The 23,269-nt window shown below is 36.2% G+C and overlaps 1 protein-coding gene across 4 annotated transcripts in view; it reads right to left on the minus strand.

Annotated features, from left to right (window-relative positions):
- Nucleotides 1-23,269, minus strand: part of SLF2 (SMC5-SMC6 complex localization factor 2) — a 42,364-nt gene that overhangs the window by 15,942 nt on the left and 3,153 nt on the right. Inside the window, exons 3-12 of one of the 4 annotated variants that reach the window (XM_079900517.1) lie at nucleotides 22,228-22,952; nucleotides 20,824-20,881; nucleotides 15,338-16,323; nucleotides 14,280-14,350; nucleotides 11,241-11,363; nucleotides 10,111-10,278; nucleotides 8,884-8,986; nucleotides 5,131-5,206; nucleotides 4,188-4,329; nucleotides 61-163 (exon numbers count right to left, since the gene is read on the minus strand). In XM_079900517.1, the coding sequence (XP_079756643.1) occupies nucleotides 61-163; nucleotides 4,188-4,329; nucleotides 5,131-5,206; nucleotides 8,884-8,986; nucleotides 10,111-10,278; nucleotides 11,241-11,363; nucleotides 14,280-14,350; nucleotides 15,338-16,323; nucleotides 20,824-20,881; nucleotides 22,228-22,952 (2,555 nt within the window). Of the gene's footprint in view, nucleotides 1-60; nucleotides 164-4,187; nucleotides 4,330-5,130; nucleotides 5,207-8,883; nucleotides 8,987-10,110; nucleotides 10,279-11,240; nucleotides 11,364-14,279; nucleotides 14,351-15,337; nucleotides 16,327-20,823; nucleotides 20,882-22,227; nucleotides 22,953-23,269 lie in introns of all 4 variants that reach the window. The other 3 variants (XM_079900516.1, XM_079900519.1, XM_079900518.1) reach the window with 3 other exon arrangements.

A 23,269-nucleotide genomic window follows, 5' to 3' on the forward strand; every position in this document is an offset into this window, starting at 1 on the left:
CAAAAAACTAAGTGGTTCCAGCTCTGTGCTAAAGACATACAAAAAAGAGTTTTCTCCTACCTTGACCACATTTAAAATGTTGGTTTCAGGGAGAGATGAAAATATTGGCTTACAAGAAGAATCTTCACTTCCTTTCACCCCCAGTGTCATCTGTGTTTCAGAACTATGGAAGAGTGAATAAAAACAATGTGAAATTATGCACAAAACTGTGAGAAGTACTGAACAACAAAAGTTTTACTGAGGTATAATTTACATACAATAAAAGGAATACACACATTTAAAATTTTGATGATATGTATACTAGTGTAACCACCATCCAAATCAAGAAACAGAACATTTCTATAATACCTCAAAAGTCCCTTCATGTCAGATCCGAGTCAATCGGCTATCTCCACTCCAGGTAAATTTGATTTCTATTTCTATGCATTAGTTTTCCCTTGAACAGCTACTTTTTTTTTTTTTTTTAAGGTAAGAAATGGATTTATTTAGAGAGAAACACACTCCACAGACAGAGTGGGGGCCATCTCAGAAGGTGAGAAAGGCCAAACAGCTACTTTTTATGAGGCGTTCTCTCTGTTGCTCTTGGTGTCAGAGAGCTATGTAGAAGGTGGCTCTGACTACAAAGAACTCATAATATTTAAAGGCCTCATAAGTGGCCCAACAAAACTTCCACAGCAATATAAACAATTCTAAGCACCCCAATTTTGGTTGAGGAATCAGTGAAGGTTCATGGAAGAGGAGACACATGAATTTGGCCTTCAAAACATAGATAATATTTTCTTGCTTTATTTTTTTTTGAATAAATAACCCTTTCATATGGTTAAAAAAAAAAGTTAAAAGAAATTAAGGCACAGTGTGCTGAAGAGAATTGTCCTCCCAGTCTAGGCCTTCAGCCACTCATTTCCCCTCCTCACAGACAATCAGTACTAGTTTTAGTCCTTCCTCCCACAGGCATTTTATATACATATAAATAAATATGAATACACTCCCCACTGCTTTAATACAAATGGTAGCATACTATACACTCTGTTGTGCACCTCTCTTTCTTCATTTAATATGTCTTAGAGATACTCCTATAACTACATGGGAAGAACTTTATTTTTTAAAATATCTGCTCAGTAGTCCTGTGTCCATTCCTAGCTATACAACCTCAGGCAAGTTACTTAATCTTTCTGTGCCTCACTCACCTGTAAATGGGAATGAAAAAACTATCTAGTAGTTGTAGTGACTATTAAATGAAGTACTCTACATTAAGCCCCCAGAACCATGTCTGGCACATAGTAAACAATATGTAATGTTCGTAATTCTACTCTTATAAACAGTGCTTCAACAAGTGAGACAGATAATTTTGGTGAGCAGACACTGAGGATGGAGGTGAGGGACTAGCATGAGGAAGATCCCATGCAGCAATGGCTAATGTGGAGGAACAGCAACAGAATCAATTTGGTTAGAACAACAGGGTGAACAAAACAGAAAACAGGTCAGAGTCAACTGTAGAGTCTTAAATACAGGTGTAAAGGTTTACTAGTGGAGAAAAAAGCTTTCATAAAAGGAATCCTGTAACAATGAAAGGAATAAATATCTTGGAGGTGGAAAGCCCCCACGGAAAAGGAGATTTTTGCCAGGCTAGGCATGAAACGAGGATCTGAGTTAGACTGACACCGGGAATGAAAAGGCAAGAATAGTTGTGAGATAGGTAGAGGAAGAGGAACACAGGGATGTGACAACTGATGGAATACAGACTAGAAAGAGGTTAGGACTAGGTCTGTATTTCCTGCAGAATAATGGTAAAGAAAAGAACTGTCCTAGTATCCTTTAACATCTTACTCTCCCCACCTGAATATTTACTCTAACAACCTTTAAACATTTTTCACTCCAAACCTCCCATTTGGATAGCAACTTGCTACTGTGAACATGCACATATATACCAGCAAAAATGGATAAGCTGCATGTGAGTCCTAGTGAGAAGAGTCAGTTGTGATATTTCAACAGAATTCACTCTCGTGCTCATGTTGTTTAAACCGGTATTTGATTATGTTTCGCTGATTCCTTCACCAGCTTACTCTTGCTTACCTGTGTTCATCTTTGCCTACCACTACGCAGCAATGGTGGTGACTTACAGCCACCATATCCCGGCTCCCAAACCTGACTGAGGCAACTCTTCAGTTGGTAAATAATCAATCAAAAAAACAATTTTGCTAAATATTATTTGCATTTATTATGTCTTAATGAAATAATTATATATCTTTATTTCACTATTTCCACTACAGTACCTGTTCACTACAGTGAAGAAAGGAAAACAAATCTGTTGCATACAACATAAAAATTCACCACACACTATTCAGTTCATTAAATGTTAAATAATAAAATAGTATTTTAACTTTCTAAATATAGGTATTTGAGTATTTTGGTCATGTTTGGGGTTTTTGAACGGTCTGAGAAAGCATTATTTTTCCTATTTAAATGGAATAGGATGGATGATGGACTACACTCTTTATGTGAAAATTTGCTATCCAACATATTTTCAGATACAGGTTATATCTGAGCAACAAGGAGGGATCCTGTATGGGGTGGAAAGAAATGGAGAGATGAAGAGTTTGGTTCTGGATATACCAAGTAACAAAAATTTGCTTTTTTTTTTTGAAAAAGTGAAGATGAGAATATTCTCATAAAGTTTAAGAACTGTTTTAATTTTTCTTTTTCTGCCTATTTCCTTTGCCCATTTTTCTAATAGGTTATTGATCTTTTTATTAATTTGAAATTAAGCCTTTGTTTGTGACCAGAGTTCCATTCTTATATAGTTGACCCTATTTTGCCCTTTTTTTTGTATGTATGTATATATGTATTTATTTATTTTTGGCTGTGTTGGGTCCTCATTGCGGTGCATGGGCTTCTTACTGCGGTGGCTTCTCTTTGTTGTGGAGCAAGGGCTCTAGGTGCGTGGGCTTCAGTAGTTGTGACATGCGGGCTCAGCAGTTGTGGCTCACAGGCTCTAGGAGTGCAGGCTCAGTAGTTGTGGTGCACGGGCTTGGCTGCTCCGTGTCATGTGGGATCTGCCCAGACCAGGGATCGAACCCGTGTCCCCTGCATTGGCAGGCGGATTCTCAACCACTGTGCCACGAGGGAAGTCCCTACACTTGACCCTTAAACAATGCAGGGGTCGGGGCACCCACTTGCCGCAAAGTCAAAATCCTCGTATAAAGTATAGTTGGCCCTGGACTTATTTTGTTCCACTGATGGAGCTATGAATATCTATCTGCATTTGTCCCATGTTATTATCTGCTAAGGTCAGTCCCACCTCATAACTCTTCTTTCTCAAAACTTTCCTGGGTATTTTTTTCTATATGGCTTTAGAATCACTTGTAGAGTCCCAACTCCCCTCGTCCCCACAAAAATCTGACTGGCATTTCTTTATTTTATTTTAATTTTATTGGAGTATAGTTGATTTACAATGTTGTGTTAGTTTCATTTCTTATTAGGATCTCATCAAGTTCACAGTTTACCTCAGGGGTAGCTCTAATGTATTTATGATGCTGAATTTTCCTATCTGGTCTTCTTTTTTGTCTCTTAGTAATGTTTACACACACACACACACACACACACACACACACACACACACACTTCTATTTAAGTTTATTCCAAGGTATTTAATATATTTTTCTTACTATTGCAAATGAAGTGTATCTTTTAACTAGCTACAGTTCATATACCTTAAGGTTACTAATTTCTCTTTATTAACATTGTACCCTGGCATCCATACCAAATTCTCTTACTGGTTTGCCATAGCTTTTCAGTTGATTCCTAGGCTTCTATGTATACATTAAATCACTTTTTCTGCAAATAATGAATCTTTCACCAACTAATTTCCTATCTTTATATCTCTTTTTTTTTCTTGTCTAATTGTTTTGGCCAGTAGCTCCAAAATAATGGTAAACAACAATAGGCAGTCTTATTTAAAAAAATTTTTTTTAATTTAAAAAATGTCCCCATTTCTTCCCTGTTAAACATGCTGATGGCATTTAGATTAAGTTAGATGTTAAGAATATATCTAATTCAAGATCCGTTTCAACTTTAAGTTTTAAAAAAAATCAAGCATGAATACTGAATTTATCAAATGAATATTAACTGTTTATATATAAATTGTTTAAAAGACAATTTTTGGAGTTAATTATGAAAAGAACACTTACACTAGGTCATCTTCATTAAAGTCTGGCTGAAGATTCTCCAGAGGGAACAAAGATTTAAAATCAATTCCCATATTGAAAAACACAGCAGCTATATCAGACAATGATGGGATCCAAGGCCAAACTGGTGAATCACTGAAGGTATCTAGTTAACAGAAGAAAATATTTTATCCCAAATCCTGGGTTCACAAACCCATAGTTGCAAGATGACAGTCTGCACATGAAACATGGATTATTACTATGATTTTATAGAAATGGCAGCTGGTAATGATATGTTAACCATATAGTTATTTAGAATGATCATATAGGAATTACAGATTTTCAAATAAATGTGAAGGAAATGACATTTATGAACAAAATATCTGCAAGTGATGGATAAAAGGGTGTAACTCAGGAGGAACATTTTCAGAAGACTGGAAAATAACAACAGTGAAAAACCAACTACTGCTAACACAAAGATTTTACCATGTTCAGTGCCTATATAGTCCCAAGCCTTAAAACAAGTGAAAAAGGTAAATCACAATGCTTGTTTCATTATAAGGGATCTCACAGGTAAGAATGCAAGTGTCATAGTTTTGCAGTGGATACTTTCAATCTTCTCAGTGCATAATCAGTACAATACTGTTGCTCACCAAAAAGCCATGAAAGTTAATTGGCTAAATAAACTTGCAACTATTTCCACTTATTCAGCACAGTAAGCTATGTCTTGGTAAAAATTAGGTAAGGGATGCCACTTGCAAGATCTTATACCCTTTTTCTCAATGCAACTAGAAAAATGCACTCATTTTTTATTGGAGTTTCATTTCATTATTAAAGTCTTTATATTACAAAAATAATTTTTTATTCTATATGTCCAAATATCCTAATTGTTTAGTAATACAAAAGAGTTCATGTACAAAGCAACCAATAATTCACACTGTTAATCTCAATAAATTTATCTACTCACCATTTCTTATTGTTATTTCCATTAATGTACTTAAAATCTGCACAGACACAATACAGTCTGTATGAACTGACATCATCTGCCAAAGTAGATAAATGATAGAGTATTAAGAGAGAAGAAAGAGCAAAGAGGCTCAGAGAGATGAACATACTCCACCCAACATAATACATGAGTTGGAATTTAAATCCAGGTCTGATTTGTAAGTCAGAGCCCTTTCCATTCTAACATGCTGATTTTTCTTTTTTACAACTTTCATCTACAATTAGATAAATATAACTTTAAAAACTATCAAAAATACCTTTCTAGTTCATATTATGCCATGAAACCCAAAGACCATAAAGGAGAAGGCTACTAAATTGATCACATCACAGGCAAAAATCAAACCACAAACTAGTAAAAATATTTGAAAAGATACAAATATACAAATTAATAGACCAATGTATATTTTTAAGAGCTATTCAGTATCACTAGTAATCAAAGAAATGCAAAGAAAAATGACATGATATCATCAGCTGACTTCAAGACTGGTAAAGATTAAGAGTTTTCATAATACCCAGTTTTCACAAGAGTACTAGGAAAGAGGGAGTATGTCCAGTATGAGTGTAATTTGGTAAAAACTGTAAAGTCATTTGGTAATATTTATGCAAAATCATTGTCCTTACACTTTGATCTACTCAGCCTTTTTTTTTTTTTTTTTTGCGGTACGCGGGCCTCTCACTGTTGTGGCCTCTCACGTTGCCGAGCACAGGCTCCAGACGCGCAGGCTCAGCGGCCATGGCTCACAGGCCCAGCCGCTCCGCAGCATGTGGGATCTTCCCAGACTGGGGCACGAACCCGTGTCCCCTGCATCGGCAGGCAGACTCTCAACCACTGTGCCACCAGGGAAGCCCTACTCAGCCTTTTTAACGTACAGGAATTTATATACAGAAGCATATAATGAATGTAATTTTACAAGACAACTTTTTGGGAACAAAATCTCAAGTTTAAAAGACGTTAAAAAATCATAACATATTGAAAGTTATTTTAAAGTGGTTTTATAGAGAAAAACATGGTGTATTTCTATTTCTCTTTTGTTGTGAAACCATGGATTATGATTATAATAAATTTAAATCTAAAATATAAGGGTGAACAGCCCAAACTCTGGTTTCAATCAGGCATATAACTTGAGTCATTTCCAAGTCAACCTATGTGAAAAAATGTCTTTGCTATGATGTTTGAGTCATTACACTCTGCCACTAGGGGCAGCACCATTCAAAGCCATGTTGGACACAGGACAAGTTCTGCATAAGAATCTTTTTGTGAGGGGTGATGAATTTTAAGGTGGGCATTACAGTACGTGAAGCTAAATAAATATGTAAAGAGATACATACATACATATAAAACAATCTAATGTCTGTCAATTGAGATTGGGTTAAATAAATAAATCATGGTACAGCACTACAAAGGAATACTATTACTATTACAATATAAAGCCATTAAAAAGAATGATAACATGTCTATACTGAGATGAAAATACTCAATAATTTATTGTTACCTAAAAAAAAAAGTTATAAAACAGCACATATTCTGTTCACATTGTCTTTCTGGTCAACTATGTTTAGACACATGATAAGATCATTAAGATGCAAACATTTCAATTACATTACAATTAAATTTCAAATTATCAGGACTATAGCATTAAAATGAATTCTGATATATTTTATAAAAAAAAAACTTGTAAGTTGGTAAGTCTCTCCATCATGAAAAATGGACTTGGAATTGAAAAGGAGAAATGAGACAAAGTGTCTTACACAGAAAAAGCACTTAACAAATGATTATTAGTTTGCTTTTCAAAGAATATAAAGAGTATAAAAAGCTGCTTACATGAAGATATGCTTGTATGTCATCATTAGGGTTTTAAAGGCTATAATGATGGGCCCTCACCAACAAGATGAAAACAGATAAATGCAAAGTCCTACTTGTAAGTTTAAGAAAAGATATATTACATAATTAGAGAATAATGAAGTCCTGGTGTGACAACAAATGAAGTTTTGAATCACAATAAACAAATATGTGGGGGCGGGGGTAGATGTGTAAGAGCCTTGCTGGAAACTGCTGGTAGGAAAGACCTTATCTGGAGCATATATTCATTTACTGGGGGGAAGGAGGAACACTTTAGGAGGGAAACTGACAAGCTAAAGGTCATTCAGAAAGGTGATCAGTAAAGGGACTGGATATTTAGTGACTCGAGAAAGTTTAGTGTGGGGAGTAATGAGGGTCATGATAGTTGTTTAACTGAAGGACTGTTAGACAGATGAGGCATACTGTGGGAAGCTATAGAAAAGATAATTAGTACTACTACTTAAAAAACCATTTGGAGGCAAATTTTGATTTAATTAGGACTGTTTAAAAAAAAAAAATCACTGGGATCCAAGTAGTGAGCTCCTAACAACTGGAAGCAAATGCTCCTGCCCCACAGTCTGTCCCACCTGTTATTCTCTCTGCCTAGAATGCCCTTCTCCCATTTACCATCTGACATATCTATAAACATACACACACCTGTTTATTGTCTATCTTCTCTGTACTAGAATGTGGGTTTCATGAAATCAGAAACACTGATTTTTTAAATTGCTGTTCTCTCCAGCACCTGGCACAGTTGGCACTCAAACATGGCAGCTATATGAAAAATGAATGAAAAACTATATTGGAATATATAGCTCTTGCAAATATGAGATTCTTTGAAATGTAACCTTAAAGCCCAGAATAGAAACTGCATATATTTTTCCCACTTCTCACTTCACATATATAGAGTAGTTACAGTTCTCTGATACCACTGATATTTATAAAGTTACCATGTAGATAATACAAAATTATTTATTTAAGTGCATTTAAAAGTTAAATACAAATAGGGAAAAGAAATATTCAATTGGATTTGCGCTCCCCGCACCCAGTTATGAATGGGGAAATATCAGTATACAAGTCAAGTCCTAAAAATGTATGTAGGCACCTCCACAAAAATAGGGGGGAAAAGGTAGAAAAAAATCCCCCCAGGTACACAAGCATTAGAAGACTTCTTCTAAAGCAAACTACAATAGTGATTTACCAGTGTGATGAAACGACTTAGGCACAACTAGCATTATTGCCTATCCTGCACACTATCTGCATTAGCATTTCTTTTTTTTTTTGCGTTACGCAGGCCTCTCACTGTTGTGGCCTCTCCCGTTGCGGAGCACAGGCTCCGGACGCGCAGGCTCAGTGGCCATGGCTCATGGGCCAAACTGCTCTGCAGTATGTGGGATCCTCCCGGACGGGACACGAACCCATGTCCCCTGCATCGGCAGGCGGACTCTCAACCACTGTGCCACCAGGGAAGCCCCCCAGTATTTCTTTTTTTTTTTTTTTGCGGTACGCGGGCCTCTCACTCTTGTGGCCTCTCCCGTTGTGGAGCGCAGGCTCTGGACACACAGGCTCAGCGGCCATGGCTTACGGGCCCAGCTGCTCCGTGGCATGTGGGATCTCCCCAGACCGGGGCACGAACCCGTGTCCCCTGCATCGGCAGGCGGACTCTCAACCACTGAGCCACCAAGGAAGCCCAGCATTTCTTTTATAATCTCTTTATACTGACTCTTTTTGCTTCATTCTAGCCCACTAAAATCATGGGTTTGATATGCTAGATTTTTTCTCTAGTAATGTGCAAATAAGATTATATTTTAAAAGTTTATTTTTGACTGGGAAATATAGAAAGAGGCAACTATACCCCCCAAATATTTCTCTTACCCGAAACAGCCACTTTAACACAGGTACAGGACACTGGACATAGTGATAAGCAGAGGTAAGGAAGCCTTGTGTTGTCAAAAAAATCTGATCTGTTTTTCCTGATCTGAAAAAATACAGTGAAATCAATATGACTGTTATTTTCATGGCAAGAAACTTCTACCACCACATCTGACATAATCAGGGAAATGAGCAAGCAAACCATCGTAGTCCGTGGAGGTGGACTCTACCCCAATGTGGATGGGTTACTCATTAGAAATTCAATCAGTGGCCTAAAGCTGAACCAATCTGTTGGCTTGGCTCCAGATTTATCTGGTGGACAAATCTACAGTAGCTGGCAGTGTCAAAGAGCCTATCAAGTCTCAGAGCATCATCTGCTTTTGCCAGACTGGGTTTGTACTTCCATAAAACTTAGCACCACAATTAATGTGATCTGTCTGGATCTGAGCTATCACGTACTGAGAGAAATTAGACCAGTTTGGGTACTGTGGTAGAGACTGTTAATCCCAACATCTATTCTTGTCTTTCCTCTTGGTAACTGAACCCTGGGGTTTTTAGCTGGGCACACTGGCTGCCTGAAATGAAAATCACTTCTCAGCCTTCCTTGTGGCTAGGTGTGGCCATGTTGACTAAGTTCTACCCAACTAACCATAAGTAGAAATGTTGTGTGGGGTTTCTGGGAATTTAAAGGCTGGAGCTCCAGTAGCACCTGAAGCAACCAGGTGCTAAGGATGGTGGGGAAGAAAGATTATATGGTGAAACACCAGCCCTGGACTTCCTACCTCTGAACTTCTTCCACATCAGAAAGAAATATACTTCTTGTTTAAGCCTTGTTATTTTATTTATTTATTTTTAACATCTTTATTGGAGTATAATTACTTTACAATGTTGTGTTAGTTTCTGCCATATAACAAAGTGAATCAGCTATATGTATACATATATCCTGATATTCCCTCCCTCTTGCGCCTCCCTAAGCCTTGTTATTTTGACAGTCACTGTTACTAGATACTGATCTTAACCCTAACTAATAAAGGCATGTAATATGCCAAGCGACTACCTTACACGGCTTCCTATAACTAAATAATAAAACACAAAGAGCAACAGTAATAAGTAAGAGGATGAGGAAACTGGATAGGTCAGAATAGAAATTAACCTTTCAGAAGATTACATCAGTCAGAAACCTTTCAATTTTTATACAAGAATAAGTTAAATGTCTATTTTCCTACTTACTTAAGAATAAGCTTTTCTACAGCACTTTGTCCGATAAAACCAGAGTCTCTTAAATCCAAGGTATACTGATTGAAAATTTTTCCAGAATTAAGGAAATTAAATATTTCTTCGCCTGGATGATGATCAGGAATAGCATCAATTGTAACTGAAAATTTCTTTAGAAATTCTCTGAAAAAAAGAAGTTATTGAATACTGAACAGTTATACTGCATATAATTTTGTATTTGAAGATTGGGTGCAAAAAACCCTTTTCTTAGGACCACTATTAATCCCACATTAGAAGATGAACATGAGAACACATGTTCTGCTCTCCCACTTTTTGCTAGTATTGAATATTTATAGTCCAAAGCCACTAAATGTGTCTGTGTGAAAAGGAGAAAAGACAAAAAATCTAACTTGGCCTTAAAATCTGCCTTTCAAATCCACCCCAGATGGATTAAAAACCCACCATAGATTATTCACAGAGTAAATAACCGTCAATGGCTCATTTATTTTACGAAAACAAAATTTTAAAATGTATTTTTAATACAGCATACATCATGAAAAATGCTGTACCTGTGCTCTTTTTTCCTCTGATTTTATTTACTTATCCAGTTTTATTGAGGTATAACTGACATACAGACTGTTTAAGTTGAAAATATATAGCATAAGGATTTGACTTACATACATCATGAAATGATTATCACAAGTTTAGTGAACATCCACCATCTCATATTGATACAACATTAAAGAAATAGGAAATCTTTTTCTTGTGGGGAGAACTCTTAGGATTTACTCTCTCAACAACTTTCATACACAACATAAAGCAGTGTTAATTATATTTCTCATGTTGTACATGACATCCCTAGTACTTATTTATCTTATAACTGGAAGTTTGTACATTTTAACCACCTTCATTCAATCCCTCCCTGCCCCAAACCTTCTGCCTCTGGTAACCACAAATCTGATCTTTTTCTTTGAGTTTGTTTTTTGAAGTATAACTGACCTACAACACTGTTAGTTCCTATTACACAACATCATATTGATTTTGTACTTCTATACATTGTAAAATGATCATCATGATAAGTCTAGTTATGATACACCACTGTTTACAAAGATATTATACAGTTATTTACTATATTCCCCACATACCTGTGCTCTTCTAAGAGGCCATCTTCATCATCTGTACTGTCTTGATCGCCAATTCTGATTGGAGATTTAATGCCTCGGCCCTGCCTTATGTCTTCCTGTAGTTGCTTCTGCAGTTCATCTAGCCTGAGAATCGAAAGAATGTTATAATAAATGGCTTAAAGATTTTTTTATTTCTAGGGTCTGTCTAAAAGCAGCACCAAAGAAAACTCTCATTAAAAGATCTGAATATTTCTTTATGGCTAGGACTTCAAGAATGATGTCCAAATCATTTAGAGATCAGGGGAGGAAAAATCACAAAGAATAAACACCACTGATTTGATCATCCCTCTAATCTTTAATGCTCATTGGACTTCCAGTAGACCAACAACCTGATAACGTTAACTAGGCTTTCTAGAAGCAGCAGTCATCACCATTGTCACTATGATTATCACAACACCCAACACTTACTAAGCAGTTACTATGACACCGTACCAAGGACTTCATGTATTAACTCTTTTAACCCTCACAACAATTCCATGAGGTAGTTTATTACCCATTTCATACACGAGGAAACAGGCATTAGAAAAGCTTACTTGTTCAAGCTCACAATGTAAGGAGCTGGGATTCAAAGCCAGAGAGTTTAGCTCTGGAGTCCTTGCTTATATTGCTTGCCAAGATTAACTTACTTTAACCAAGGTCCTTATTCCCAGCTCCAGCTCCACAGTAGATGAGTATAATACAACAGTAAATGACCAGTAAAGGCACTGCTCTATCACTACAGGAAAGAGTTAATCATCAGATCAAACTAGAACCTCTGGGCTTCCCTGGTGGCGCAGTGGTTGGGAGTCCGCCTGCCGATGCAGGGGACACGGGTTCGTGCCCCGGTCCGGGAGGATGCCACATGCCGTGGAGCGGCTGGGCCCGTGGGCCATGGCTGCTGAGCCTGCGCATCCGGAGCCTGTGCTCCGCAACGGGAGAGGCCACAGCAGTGAGAGGCCCGTGTACCACAAAAGAACAACAACAACAAAAAACTAGAACCTCTGCCTTTGGTCTGTGCAATGTTCAATTTTAAATAAGCAATTTCAGATCTGACATCACAAATCACATGAATTCATGAAACTTTTAAAGAATTTTACAGTTGACGGGAATTCCCTGGCAGTCCAGTGGTTAGGAATCCATGCTTCCCTTGCAGGGGGCACGGGTTCCATCCCTGGTTGGGGAACTAAGATCCCACATGCCACACAGTGCAGCTAAAAAAAAAAAAAAAAAAAAAGAATTTTATAGTAGAGACAAATTTCTCCAGTTAAATTCAGAAAGGGGAATACTCCTCACTTACTGTCTGCAATTCCTATGCTTAGCTACTTAAAGACACATATATACCAACTTCAAGCCAACTGAGTTTTCAGTGAATTTCTCTGCATTAGTTTCAAGGATAGTCTTTGCACTAATAAGGAATATTATTTTTCCCCTCTCATAAGCAAAAGCAGTTTGCAACTAGTTACATAAATTTCATTGGGGTTATTATAATGCCCAAACTTTCTGATTTCTATATGTGTGTGTGGGGGTGGGGTTATCAGTAATAATTCTAAACTTCTTCCTCAAAAGAGTAATTTGATGTAGAAATACCACTTCTGGTTATACTCATTTCAAAACTTGGACTAGGACGGCATACGAATGTTTAACAAGTATGAAGATGCCACTTCATACCTGTTAGGATGGCTATCATTAAAAAACCAGAAAAACCAAGTGCTGGTGAGGAGGTAGAGAAACTGGACCCGTGTGCACTACTGGTAGGAATATAAAATGGTACAGCCACTATGGAAAACAGTACAGCAATTCCTCAAAAAATTATGTACAGAATTACCATATGATCCAGCAATTCCACTTCTGGGTATATACCCAAAAGAACTTAAAGTGGGTATTTGAAGAGATAATTTGTACACCCGTGTTCATAGCAGCAAAATTTACAGTAGTCAAAAAACAGAAGCAACCCAAATGCGTCCATCAATAGATAAATGCATAAATAAAATGAGGTATATACATACAGTGGAATATTTTTCAGCCTTAAAAAGGAACGAAATTGGGTCATTTGTAGAGATGTGGATGATCTAGAGACTGTCATACAGAGTGAAGTCAGAAAGAGAAAAACAAATATTGTATATTAACGCATATACATGGAACCTAGAAAAATGGTACAGATGAACCATTTGCAGAGCAGAAATAGGGACACAGATGTAGAGAACAAACATATGGACACCAAGGGGGGAAAATGACGGGGGGAGTGGTGGTGGTGGGATGAACTGGGAGATTGGGATTGACATATATACGCTAATATATATAAAATAGATAACTCATAAGAACCTGTTGTATAAAAAAATAAATTCAAAAATTCAAAGAGGAAATTCTGACACATGCTACAACATAGATGAACCTTGAAGACATTATGCTAAGTGAAATAAGCCAGTCATAAAAGGACAAATACTGTATGATCCCATCTATATGAGGTACCTAGAATAGTCAATTTCATAGTAACAGAAAGAGTGGTAGTTGCCAGGGGCTAGAGGGAGGGGAGAATAGGGAGTTATTGTTTAATGGGTATAAAATTTCAGTTAGGGAAGATGGAAAATAAAAGTTCTGGAGATGGATGGTGATGATGGTTGCACAACAATGCGAATGTATGGTAATGCCAGTGAACTATACATTTAAAAATGATTGAAATGGTAAATTTTATGTTATATATTTTTGTCACAATAAAAAAAATACAAAAAATTTCTACCCATACTTTTGATCAAGAACTTCAGCTACCAGATACCAGCTGTGATAAGTAGAAAGGAATTCATACTATTAATTAATGCAGTATGCCATAAAAACCAGGATCTTTTGATTCAGCCTGTAAATAAGAACACCTTATTTCTAACATAGTTGACAGCAAAACTGTTATAATAGCACTAGCACAAAATACATGCTAATTTCTCATGTTTTTTTTAAGGTAAATTAAAAGCCAGCCATACAAACAAACAGTATGTTAAATTTAGCAAGACAGTCACGATGCCAACCTACCTTTGTGTGTCTTCCATCTCCTTCACTAGACGCTCTAAAGTATTTGTGTAAGTTCCACTATGAACATGTTCCTAAAACAAGAAGAAAATTTGACAATACTTTATAACGTATCTTAGTAGAAGAATTGGGATGTTTTAAATTATTCAGAAGACTAAAAAATATTTTCTATTTCAATAACCTGGGCCAGGAGGATATCTTTCTTAAAAAGATAATTTTCACCATCATGCTTTAAATCTAGAATTTTGTACTGCAGGCAATTTGATTTTACCATCTATTAGGAAAGGCACTACTTATAAAAACCCTGCTAGCCTTAGGAACTGACTGTTAACACCCAAGGGCTCCATAGCTACCCTGTCTTTATTTTTAAATTCTATTTTAGTGGAATTAAACTACTAATTTTTAGGTGTTACCATGAAACATTAACACCTTCCCCACCATATTTTACACACATGAGAATTTAATTCAGCTTATTCCCAAGATAGAATGAAGCACTTTATAAATAAAATTGCACACCACAATTAACAACATTTCTACACTCTACCTTCATTTACAGCAGTGGTCTCCAAAGCAGGGGGTGTGCAAGGTGATCCATTGGGGTGCAGGAAGAAAATAATAGAACTTCTATTTATATGGAACTTCTATAGAAACTCCAGTAGAACTTACTCTATTGTAACTTCTATATAACTTATATAGGAAAATACTTTTTTCTTCTTCCTTTCAAATTCTGTTTTCTTCATATGCTTCAGAAAGTACATAGTAGTATAGTAGTACAGGTATATAATCTATAGGTATACATATATATTGGGGTACATGCTCAAAATTTTTTTTACTAATAAAAGTGTGTGTGATCAAAAAAAGTTTGGAGACCACTGATTTACAGTTATAAAGCTGAAGATATGGGAAATCCATTAACCAAAAAAGAACTATACCACTTTCAGTCTAATTATAATTGTAACAAACAGTGAATTTTAAAGTAAGTTCTAACAATCTATCCCTCGTTCACTAGTCAATCCATCTTTCTCTCTTCAAGTAAAGATAAATATCATAAAACTACTTACTGTATAGTCTGATGACTGAGATCTAAGCCCCTTAGAAAGAGCAGGAGGCTTTCCTGTAGTTGCAGGAGTCTGATTGAAGTTCAAAGCCATTATTTCTTCCAGTGATTTTAATGTTTCCTCTTCCTCATCACTGTCTAGGTTATAACCTAAACTTTCTTCATCACTATCAAAATCACCCCTTAGTTTTCTTTTCAGTGCATTGCTACCTGCATTGGAATTTCCTGAACTCTCTTTATCTGAAGGGGCTTTATCTGAAGGTGCTGTTGGGCTCGGAATACATGGCACAACTTCCAAAGCAGCCGGGGGAGACTTTGTAGGAGTGCCATATTCTGAACGCAAAGATCCCCCACAAATTTTCCCTGTAGATACGTTAGAATCAGCCTTATTAGTCTTTGCTTTGTGTTCCTTGTGTTTGGAGGACTCTGTAGAATGCCCAGAACATTCTTTAGATGAGGAACGCTCTTTATCTTTTTTAGGAACTGGAAGAGTGCAATTTTTAGCATTTAATGGAACCCGAGAGGAACCAGCACTTGGAACATGGGAAAGTAAAGGTAGAAGTTTTGTCTCCTGTGATGCCACAGAGCTAGCAGTTTTATTTTTCTGAAGGTTGCTAGCTTTTTTAACTGCAGACTTTTCCTGAGGTAAAGGTAAGTGGGGTTTCTGTATCTTAGTCTCTTTGGTACTTGCCACACGAATTTGGTCACTATTCCTGGAAGAATGGTGCCCAGTATTTGAAGGTGTCAAGCCTGCAGAGGAGCAATCAGCTTCTTCATTCGGTTCCTTGGATATATCTTCCAAGCGCAATACACCACCAGGTGTCTTCAGTGCAATATGCTTTATAAATTTTTCTCTCTGATGTGGTCCATCAGGACGCTTCTCAAGGAAGGACTCTTTTGCTTTTGGCATTATAGATTCTCTTGTGCTTTTCAGATCTGAGTCCACAGAGTTCCTTTTTCTTTTGTCAGGGAATTTATTCTGCTTAGAGCCTGCTAAAATTTAATTTTTGCCAGATTAGTGAAAAGTATACTTTCCTATCTTATTAAAGTTTATTCAGTAAGTGTCTAGAATACCCTGACAAAATGTTTAAATTCTAAAAGTTTAGGCTGAGATTATTAACCACATATGGAATGAGGAAACAGAGTTAATATTTTATTTATTAACTGATAAATACTAGTGTCCACGAAATTTAGTCCAAAGCTAATGACAAATGCTCATTTTCATTCAAAAGCTATTAAAAGTTTACCACCTAAATAGAATTAGAGGTGTTACACCCCAAAACACTGCGTATCTGTAACAAGGAAAGGATCCTAAAGGCACTTTTCCTCAAAGTGCATATACTCTTTCTTAGACTAAAGCCTACCTGGTTCTAGAAATCTAACACTTTTACATCTAAATTTATAGTACCTTAAAACACATACACAATAACTAGTTGAAGGCAGAAAAATTTTAATTTCTCAATTAAAAAAATTCCCCTAAGTCTTTTTCCCTACTATTAAATTTTTTATTCTTTCCCATGTATCCCTCTAGTCTTCAGCTGTGTTATAGGTTGGACTGTAGCTCCCAAAATGATATGTTGAAGTGTTAACTCCCAGAACCTCAGAATGTGACCTGAATTAGAAATAGGGTCTTTATAGGGGCAATCAAATTAAAATGAGGTCATTAGGGTGGGTCCTAATCCAATACAACGGGTGTCCTTATAGAAAGAGGAAATTTGGACATGGAGAAAGACATGCAGGAGGAAGATAATATGAAGACACATAGGAAGAAGATGCCACGTGACTGGAGTGATGCACCTACAAGTCAAGGAATGCTAAGGATTGTAGACAAACACCGGAAGCTGCAAGGGCAAGTAAAAGGAGTGTCCCCTATAGTTTTTAAGAGAGAGCATGGTCCTGCTGATAACCTTAGTTTGGGAATTCTAGCTTCCAGAATCATGAGACAATAAATTTCTGTTGTTTTAAGCCACTCAGGTTTAGGTACTTTGTTATGGCAGCCCTAGGAAACTAATACAACCTGTCTCTGTGTTAGGAGCTCCATCCAGAAGCATGTATATCATCCAGAAGCACATATATTTGAGTTAACCAGTTTTTTTAAATTTCTGTGTTTAAAAATGTGATGTTTCATTAATTCACTCTTAAAATTTATTATTCATTAAAAATTCACTATTTATATAACTAGTATTCTCAAAATCAAATTTCCCTAAATCAAGTTCTTTCTGCACATGGACAGATGTCCCCAAATTCTTTTTTTTTTTTTTTTAACATCTTTATTGGGGTATAATTGCTTTACAATGGTGTGTTAGTTTCTGCTTTATAACAAAGTGAATCAGTTATACATATACATATGTTCCCATATCTCTTCCCTCTTGCGTCTCCCTCCCTCCCACCCTCCCCATCCCACCCCTCCAGGCTGTCACAAAGCACCGAGACAATATCCCTGTGCCATGCGGCTGCTTCCCACTAGCTATCTATCTTACTACGTTTGTTAGTGTGTACATATGTCCATGACTCTCCCTCGCCCGTCCCCAAATTCTTAACAGCTTGATTTAAAAAACAAAAACCAAAAAAACCTCGAGAGTTAAGCAATTATTTGCATAACTTGATCAATACATACTCTGGAAAACTCAATTTATAAGAATGAAAAATCAGTTAATAAACAAATGCTCCTATCTATATTCTTCTACAGATATTTTTATTACCTGAGAAATCATTCCATGCCCACTAAGTTTTCTGGGGTTAAATGTCTTATAAAAAAGGACAGAGGTCCCTTATAGGGCAGGATGAGAAATCAGATAACTAAGAAAAAGAGAAGACTTACACTGATTATCTTAAGTTTGGGGGTTACAAAAAAGCTACAGAGCTGCTAATTTGAGTTTTGCTCCATTTCCTTAGAGAAGTCAATTTATACACAGCTAGTAATGAGGGGAAATTCCTGCTTTGTTTAAGAAGTAAAGACTTACCTAGGAGGAAAGAAAAACTGTGGGCAAAGTTTAGGAAAAAACAGCTTATTATTATTTTTTTAAAGTGGACGGTGTTTTTTTGTTTAATTAATTTATTTTATTTTTGGCTGCATTGGGTCTTTATTGCTGCGTGCGGGCTTTTCTCTAGTTGCAGCGAGCAGGGGCTAATCTTCACTGCCATGCACGGGCTTCTCTTGTTGCAGAGCACAGCCTCTAGGTGCGCGGGCTCAGTAGTTGTGGCTCGCGGGCTCTAGAGTGCAGGCTCAGTAGTTGTGGCGCACAGGCTTAGTTGCTCTGCAGCATGTGGGGTCTTCCCAGACCAGGGCTCGAACCCGTGTCCCCTGCACTGGCAGGCGGATTCTTAACCACTGCGCCACCAGGGGAACCCGAAAAATCAGCTTATTAAGAGCTTTTAACATCTAGTGTTAAGAGGAGAGTGAACTGGTACTACAGGTCTCCTTTTGCAAGCTCTCTAGGGCAGTAATGTAACTGTAAATGTTTCATGATTCTTTTCATACTTCTTGTACAACTTGTAGGCTGAATGTTTGTTTTACAACACTTCAAATATCTATTAATATATAAAATACTCAGATAAGATAGGGACTGAATTTGTAAAAAGAAAAAAAGGAAAACTCCACATGCTCAATAGGGGATTGGTTATTAATAAATTATGGAATAAACTAGGGAGGGATTAAGTTGGTCCTCAGAATTCAGCCGAAGGACAGGGCTCTGGAAGACCAAAGAGCTAAATGCCTACACTACCAACATTTTTGAAATCCCTGAACTTGTGTGTGATTAATGAATGTGTGATTATGTATATCACCACAACTGTTAAGTGTAATTAGCAGTAATATAAATAAAACATAATATTTGGATTATTAATATCTATTCATTATTTATCTATCAGATAAAGAGAAACATTGTTCATGTTATCTAGAGCGAAAAATCCCCTTATGCCCTTTATATTCTGTTGATATTCAACAGAAGTATAAATGTATGTTTACTAAGATTACAACACCATAATTATTAATGAGGATTATGAAAACATGCAAACATATTAGAAATAAAAATACAAGTGAAGACAATTATCTTAAACCTGCCTCTGAAAATATGTAGAAAGCATCCTTTTCAAGCAGTGTTCGAGAATGCGGGAAACAGTATATGGGAAACTACTTTAGTCACCACTGATGAAATCTGCAAACCCATGAACTGAAGAGAATTTTTATCTTAGTCATTATCAGAGAAAAAAATGCTGAACAGCTGGGTGGCAACACCACCACCAGTGGTCCCTTATACTAGCAGAGCTAGCCTAAAGATATTTTGTTTTCCATTCACCTCAGTGCAAAGTGATCATTTATTTAGTGTTACAAATATGTAACACAGTACAGGAGCAATCTAATGGCTCATGGCTGAGAAATTATTGTTCTTGTACTATAATGTCAAAATCCACTAAAATTTGATCACTAAAACCAACAATACTGTAAAATTTTTTAAAATTAAAAAACAACACATAAAACCTCAAATTTATTCTTTTATCCTAGAAGGTCCTTCTACAATAGTAAAATATGATTTCAGCCTTGGCTGCAGATGGATTTTAAGACTCAAGATCACTTGGTCAAAATGCAGTACACCTCTAGAATGTATAAAAAACAGAGTTTTACATGAAACCTGAAGAAGAATGAGTCAGAACTGTCTCTCTGTACCTGCTTTTTCATCTCTAAAAGTAACCACCTTATAAGGATGTGAATCAAATGATTAAAAGCATGGCGCACAGTAAGTGCTCAATAAATGTTGGCTATTATCAGTATGTCCAATGTATCTTACTGATTGTGGAAATTTGTAAAGCCCATTTTTCAAAGTCTGCAGTTATAGCAGAAAAAGAAATTTGATACACCAGACTATTCTGAACAGTTGGCATTTCTGGGGGCCTTTCATTTTCTATGTTATACATTTCTGCGGTGTTTGAATTTTACACTGTTCTATCTTCTAGTTAAAAAGAATACTTTAAGAATTACTGAGTTAACAGTAGCTGTTTGTTATTATGTATTTTCTCAATCAACAGTTACTGAAAGTACAAATTAATATCATGTAGGTGTCCTTGAATTTGATACTAAAAAGGGACCTTTGTATTTGAAAAATTAAGAAACAGTTTTAGACCTTGATAACAGTTTCAAACTTAAACAAAGCATCTATAATATCAAGACCTCAGTCCATAATTCCAAGAATTTAAGATTATGCTTCTTAATGTAGCCAAGGATTCAGAAGTAGAACACTGAGTACCAATATGAAAAGCACATTGTTAGGAACTCTTGAAGAAGGCAGAGAAGAGTCAAGACAAACCACTGTTTACACATACTGAATTCAAGAACTATTCCTTCTGAATATAACATTACCAAACTTTTAACTAATCTGAGACACCGAATTTACCTCTAGGAAGGAAACTGCATATTTAAACAAATTTAAGTAAAAAACAGTTCCATTAAGATGCAAATTTATTTAAAATTCTGAAATTTAATTTTGATTCTACCTGAGGCAAGTTCCCATGAATCAGAAGAGGATCTTTTTCTTGAGAGAGGTCCATTTTCCTATTAGCAAAATGAGAAAAAAATAATTAGGAGTTGGGAGCAGTCAAGAATGTGAACTTTTCTTCATAATATTTAAACACAGATTTCTACTCTGAATAAAACAAGCACCAAATTTGGAGGTAAACCCAAACTTCTATAATAAAATATTTTAAATTCCTAAGTCTTTTCATAAAAATGAAGTACATTTGTATCATATGTAAAAATGTCAGTTTTCATAATGTAAATTTAGAAATTTTTATTAATAGCTCAAGATTAATATTAGAGCACTGTACTGTACTATTATTTTAATAAAGAAATAGCCTAATATTTGCCTATCAAATAGCTACAACTCTTCAACACTTCTGTTTACGTACTGATACACCACCAAACACTGAAATGTTATGAAAATGGACCAAATGTTACTAACTTCTATTGATCATTAGCAAATCTCACTGGTAAAGGCACCAACTTCCTTGCAAACAAACCCATGAGTTTACAAATATAATTTTCCAGCAGTATAAAATACAACTCCATTCACTCTTAGAATGTCATAGTTTGGTTTATTTTTGGTCCATCTGATTTTAAAATCTCATAGTATCTTATCAACATAGCACTTTCTTGATATCTCATCTTCCTTTAGTTGCTCTGTATGTAGAAAAGCTTTCTGAAACAGATGTACTTAACAACTTGACTTTCCAGGGGACAGGAACAGCTTTTATGCTAATTCTCAAAACAGAAGTTTGATGAGCTTAAGATGTATCTGGATAGTTTTCATCATATTCTAAGTTTTCTAAGACCCATACTCAACTACTTAAGACATATAACCTAAACTAGTGATTTTCAAACTTTAAAGTGCAGCGGAATAATCTGGAAGGCTTGTTAATTGCAGATTGCTGGACTCTACTTCAGTTTCTGGTTCATTGGGTTTGGAGTGGGGCCTGAGAATCTACATTTCTAACAAGTTCCTAGGTGATGCTCATGTTGCTAGTCCAAGGAACGTTCTGAGAACCTCTGTTCTAAACCATTTCCTGTTGTTTTAGATTTTCCATTCCCTCAAGAATCTCCCTTCAGTGTAGCCTAACTTAAAAATGACTGCACTTGTCTACAAAAAAAATGCTTACTTTCCTGATTAAGAAAGATCTTTGTTCCTGGTCTGAAAAAAATTATGGGCAAAAAACAATGCTTTACTAAGTTTGAAGGACAGTTGGAGGGAATTTAATGAAACTAGCTTCTATACAAACTGTGTATCAGTATTTCCCTAACAAAACGTACCAAATTGTTTCTTAACAATTATCAAACATTTTTAGATTTAGTATCTAAATATGATAAAATAGTAGCCAAGCTAATTCAGCATTTATTGCACATACCAGGTTTGAAAGATTACTATTTCCGGCTGTGACATCATTCTGTTTACTCTGTTCCTGCCTTGGTTTGCATCTTCTTCCTATACTAGAGGATTTTAAGGAAAGAGTGCTTGCTGCTGAGAAAGAATTTTCTGAGTTGATTCTCTGCTCCATTTGCTCCCTTCTCAACCTCTTTAGTTCTCTTTCTCTGCAGTAAGAAGCTAGAGACAACTGGAACTTAGCTCCCAGTGGGCTTTCTCCTGGGTGGTGCCTGGACAGGCTGCTCCTGCTGCTAAGACTTCTGGAGCTGTTCTTGAAGATGTCAGCTTCTGTCACCGCGGCCTGCTTTTTAGAATCTGCACTGATTTTGCCTCGATCTCCATCATTCTTCTCCCTGCTATTTTCATGAATGAAATGTGACTTCCTTCCCTCTGGAGACTGATGTTTTTTCTTCGTCTCTTTTGACAAGAGATATGAAGGAGGAACGTATTTTGTAACTGCCTTTGGACATTTGGTGGCCAGTGACACACAAGGCTGACGTGACTCATGTACACCATGATCTCTATGGTGCTCTTTACCACCCTTCATGAATGCCTCTAAGACGGGGCTCTTTTCTGATGGCACCCTTTTGGGTTTAGATCTTTTTGGTGAGGATAGTTTCCTTTCAAACTGCTCTGTCCCACTGATGGACAATCCACTTTCTCCATATTTGATGTTCGATTTTTGTGGAGAATCCAACATATGTCTATCTAAATAGCCAATTAAAACACATACACATTGTATGTTATTAAAAATAGCACAAACTATTACATTTGTATATTTATTATAAATTATTATACTTAAAATATTAAACTATCACAAAAGTTTTCAAATTAATAATTAAATGATACACATATTATTGGGGGGGGGAATTTAAGACATGATTTAATAGCCTTACTTTCACAAATCTCCCTTTTGTTACATCATGTAAGCTCCCTATAGCTCCACTTATGAAATAAGTTAATTTAATACAGAATCGAAATAGTATACATTATGAACATTATTAACTGGAATATTTTCAATTAAG

Source organism: Stenella coeruleoalba (genome assembly GCF_951394435.1).
Source record: "Stenella coeruleoalba genome assembly, chromosome: 16".
NCBI classification, from domain to species: domain Eukaryota; kingdom Metazoa; phylum Chordata; class Mammalia; order Artiodactyla; family Delphinidae; genus Stenella; species Stenella coeruleoalba.